Source organism: Papilio polytes, unplaced genomic scaffold, assembly GCF_000836215.1.
Source record: "Papilio polytes unplaced genomic scaffold, Ppol_1.0 DF824069.1, whole genome shotgun sequence".
Taxonomy (NCBI): domain Eukaryota; kingdom Metazoa; phylum Arthropoda; class Insecta; order Lepidoptera; family Papilionidae; genus Papilio; species Papilio polytes.
The window spans coordinates 20,796-25,165 of NW_013525135.1; the positions used below are offsets into that span (position 1 = coordinate 20,796).

The 4,370-nt window shown below is 47.1% G+C and overlaps 1 protein-coding gene across 1 annotated transcript in view; it reads left to right on the forward strand.

Moving 5' to 3' along the window:
• Positions 1-3,198, forward strand: part of LOC106100203 (basic helix-loop-helix neural transcription factor TAP) — a 7,821-nt gene extending 4,623 nt beyond the window's left edge. Inside the window, exon 2 of the mRNA XM_013278977.1 lies at positions 1,916-3,198. Within this exon, the coding sequence (XP_013134431.1) occupies positions 1,916-3,055 (1,140 nt within the window). The 3' untranslated portion in view covers positions 3,056-3,198. The remainder of the gene's footprint in view (positions 1-1,915) is intronic.
• The last annotated feature ends 1,172 nt before the right edge of the window (positions 3,199-4,370 follow it).

Below are 4,370 nucleotides of genomic sequence, written 5' to 3' on the forward strand. Positions count from 1 at the left end.
CGCTTCGCTCGGCCCCGCTGCCATTCCGCTAGACGCACCGCTCACCGCGCCCCCCGCTGCGCTCCCCGCCCGGGCTAGCCGTAATGAGTGTGCTCCCCGCGCCCCGCGCGCCCCTCCCGGGCCGCCCCGCGCGTAATGCAGCCCTTCGGCCGAGCCGCCGTCGCCCGCCGCCAGAGATGAGTCCGTCCCCGAGGCTCCCCTGTTGCCGCTAACCTCGGCATGCCGCTCTGCCGCTTCCAAGGCTAGCGCAAGCTCCACTGCCTCCTTGTATTGGATTTTCTTTTCAGCGAATATTCTCGCCCGCATCGCGTCACTCGCCAGACCCGACACGAACTGGTCCCGCAGGTTCTCTTCGATGGTCGCGCACCTACTGCACTTGCCGAAGTTGCATGTGGCCGCCAGATGTTTCAATGCTTGTAAGTAATCTGTGAGAGACTCGCCCGGTCGCTGGCGCCGCAGCCGAAAGACGTGCCGCTCGGCGATCTCGGACCGCTGCGGCTCCAAGTGCTCTGTCACAAGCTGTACTAGTTGCTCGTACGTCTTATCTTCCGGAAACGACGGTGCACACAGGTCACACATTAAAGCATACGTTTCTTCACCCACGACCGTTATTAAAGTAGGTACCTTCAAGTCATCGCGTATTTCGTTTAACAAAATGTATTGATTTACGCGACGTATATAAGCCGGCCACTGTTTTGAACTTAAAGTAAACGGTTCTATTTTACCGATCGGCATTGTAATTACACAATACAAAAAACAAAACACCGAGAGAAAACTAAAAAAAACGATATCTATCCGCGCTCGTCGCCAGTGAAACGTCAATCAAACAACTCGGTAGGCAACGGACTGATTTATTAAATATAAGATTACCCCCCAGTTTGGTACCTTACAGAAATCATCAAAATATTTCGATATCAGTAAAAGAATCGGGCACGCTCGCAAGCACACAAGCACATATGTTCACTCACAGAAACGGAAGTTGTTACTGTTTTTTACAGTCAAGCTTTTACGATAAACTTACAAAATCGTCCCTCCGTCTAATTTTTATCATACCATTAATATAAATATTTGACCATACCAAGTGTGAATGCCGGAGCCAGCGCGTCTAATTGCTCTTTGAAGATCTTATTGCGGTGTACAAGTATCGCGGGGTACGTATGTAAAACAATACGAGCAGGGTGTAGTATATTTTTGGATTAAGACAATTTTCACATAAACATCACTAATTTTTTGGTAGCCTCAAAACAATATGTTAAAGAAACTAATTACATCGAATTAATTGCCAATAGGTGGCGCTAAATAATATTCCAAATTTTATATTTTATAACAAAAGATGGAGATTAGTATAACTTTGTAAAATGTTTTATTCCATGTCAACACAATGACACGATGTGGCACTAAACTTGAAAACTGATATGGTAAGGTACCGGTGAAAGTTGACTAAGCCTCGTATATACGAGTACTCGTACATTTTTTAAATGACTTTGGATAAGACCCACACTAGAATAGCTTTGCAAATCAAATAATTAATTTTAGTCATCCAAAGGACTCAATAATAAAACACGGCTTTCCCCCTTTGAGAAACATATGTCGCTCGGCGGAAATCACGGACCGGAAGTGGAATGTGATAAAGTTCAATTGACTCGGCGTAACCTGCCGCAGCACACGCGAGCGCCCCGCGACTACCCCGCAACAGGGTGCCCTGACTGACACCCCATTAACTTCAAACAAATGAGATATTTAAAATGAATCATACTGCTACGATACTTTGCAACTTTTATGTGTTATAATTATCTTTAAATTAACTCAAGTAGTAGTTAAATTCTACAAATCGATACTTTCTATCCGATTGATAAAAATTACTCGCTGATTTGTGACCTTAATGTATACCTACAGAACGACATGTGTGTTGCAGGCGAGCGGCATGTTTTGCGGCGTGGTCGAGGAGAGCTGCGTGCTGAGCGAGAGCGCGTCCAGCTGCGACTCCGGAGTGACGCGCTCACCCGTCGACACCCGCGCCGTCCCGCGCTCCCACCCCCTGGCGCACCAACCCCATGTAGCGACACACTCTCACGCAAGGCGGAGGCTTTTTGACGACGAATTTGGCTACATTTTCCAAGATCCACTTGAACCCATAAAGAGCTTCGAGGACGAGCTCCTCCCTGGAGTGGACACGTCAACCCCCATCAAGTTGAAAGAGAAAAAATCGAAGGATCGAAACGAACCGAAAAGAAAATATGCGAACGGAAAAAACAGAGTTACGAGATGCAAGAGCCCGTCGCAAATAATGCGAATCAAAAGAAACCGACGAATGAAAGCGAACGACCGCGAGCGCAACAGGATGCACATGCTGAACGAGGCGCTGGACCGGCTGCGCGCCGCGCTGCCCGCCTTCCCCGAGGACACGAAGCTCACAAAGATAGAGACGCTGCGGTTCGCGCATAATTACATCTGCGCCCTCGGGCGCACGCTGCACGCGTTGAACGGCGGCGCCCAGCGGGAGACCCACACGGGCTACGCGCCGTCTGATAAGCTACATAAAGATGCTTTTAGAGAAATATTTCTGTTAGCCAATAAGAGCGAGGACTACACCGAGGACGGCGACTATAGAAGTTTCCAGGGGTTCAGCAAGCCGTTCCCTGACGGATCTAATTTTTTACGGACCTCAGAAGGCGTGCTGATCAACGTGGGCAACGTGACAGTATCGGTGAACAACGCGGGCGGCAACTGCATCGCCTCCGCGACGGGCAGTGGCTTTTTCCCCGCGCCGGGTGACGTCACCTGCGGCAACCTCGACGACAGCGGCTACCAATACTCTGCCCCTCACGAATCTGAGGAGTATTTTAATCAGAAAAACTATGAAATATTTAAAACTGCCTTTGAGACTGCCGCAAACCATTCAAATATAACGAACCCCGAGGCGGGGCATGGCGCGCCGGGGTGGTCGGGAGCGGGCGCGCACCTTGCCGCTCACTGCGCGCATAACTTTTACTGCAACGAACAGAGATATTATGGAAATTATTACAGGAATAATGTTATTAACGCTCAAATTTGATGATATGACCAAGTAGGTTGTGAAATGCACTAGTCGCCTTATGTATAAACTATTTTAGAGTGTTTACACTTTTAGTAAATAAGTAGAAAACTTGACAATAAGATAGTACAAAGTGCCGACATCGTTACAATTACCAAAGTCTATGTCTAGTCATATAAACATTTTATTGTGTAACAATTTGAAAATATATTTTTTTACTTTGAAGCATGGCAAGTTTTATTAATTCCGCTACAATTCATTTCCGATATCATAAAAAATCGGTGCAAACTAAACATCACCGGGCACATTAAGTTGTTCAGCATCCAGCAGCAATTAAGGCGGCAGCGGAGCGCTCGCACTTGATTTAGCGCCGGGGAATAACAAAAGCAGACCTATGAATATAAATCAAATTGGAACAAAGCCCGCTAAAGAGCGAAAAGTAGTGAATGCTCGAGCGCACCCCTGCCCCTGGCTGCGCGCACGCTTTGTCCCCGAGCCCGGCCCATGCGACCGGCACCAGTGAACGGTCGAGTCGCGTCGAGGCGATTGCGACCTTAACGCTATGCACGACGGGCGAGAGTCGCGGAGCGGCAGATGTGCGCGCAGCAGCCGGCGCGTCGCGTTTGTGTTTACTTTGGAAATTCGTTATGGCCTATTTTGTTCGGTGCGCCCGCGGCCGCGGCCGACGCCAACTCTATGATTGTCGTGTTATATTCTATTCTATTGTGTACATTCACTTTTAATCTCCGTAGTTAACCGTCGCGAGTCAAATGACACGGCCCTCAGTTTACTTACAATAATTATTGTTTAAAGTAGAAAGCTTTCGGTGGCGTCATGAAATTTCTTCAGCCGTTTAATATAATTGAACAAAAGTAAAACAATTATTGAAAAAACTTACCGTTGTTTACAGTATTAATAATTTGAGTGCACGGGCAAAAATATGTAGAAAATAAATTTAAAATAACAATTTTATTGACTAAAATGAAATCAGTGATTTTACCTCTAAGGTCGTCGACCCCTGTAATGACTACGATACAGTAAAAAGATACAGAACAAGAAAAAAGATACACAAATCTGATGACGGTACACCTTTTCCAATAAATTATTTGAAGTCTGAGACATTTTTAGTTAAATTACTTATGTTTGCGAATGTTTGAAACAACCACCAATTTAAACATGGTGGAGGAAACAGTGAACGCTATTGCGAACCCTGCCGCGTCCGGCCGCAGCACGCGCGGCGCAATACGCGCGGTACACGTACCGCTCGCTGCCGCGCGCCGCCCTCGCCTCTCGATCTCTAAAATCAATTCTTATTCCGCTAATACCCAAACATGAA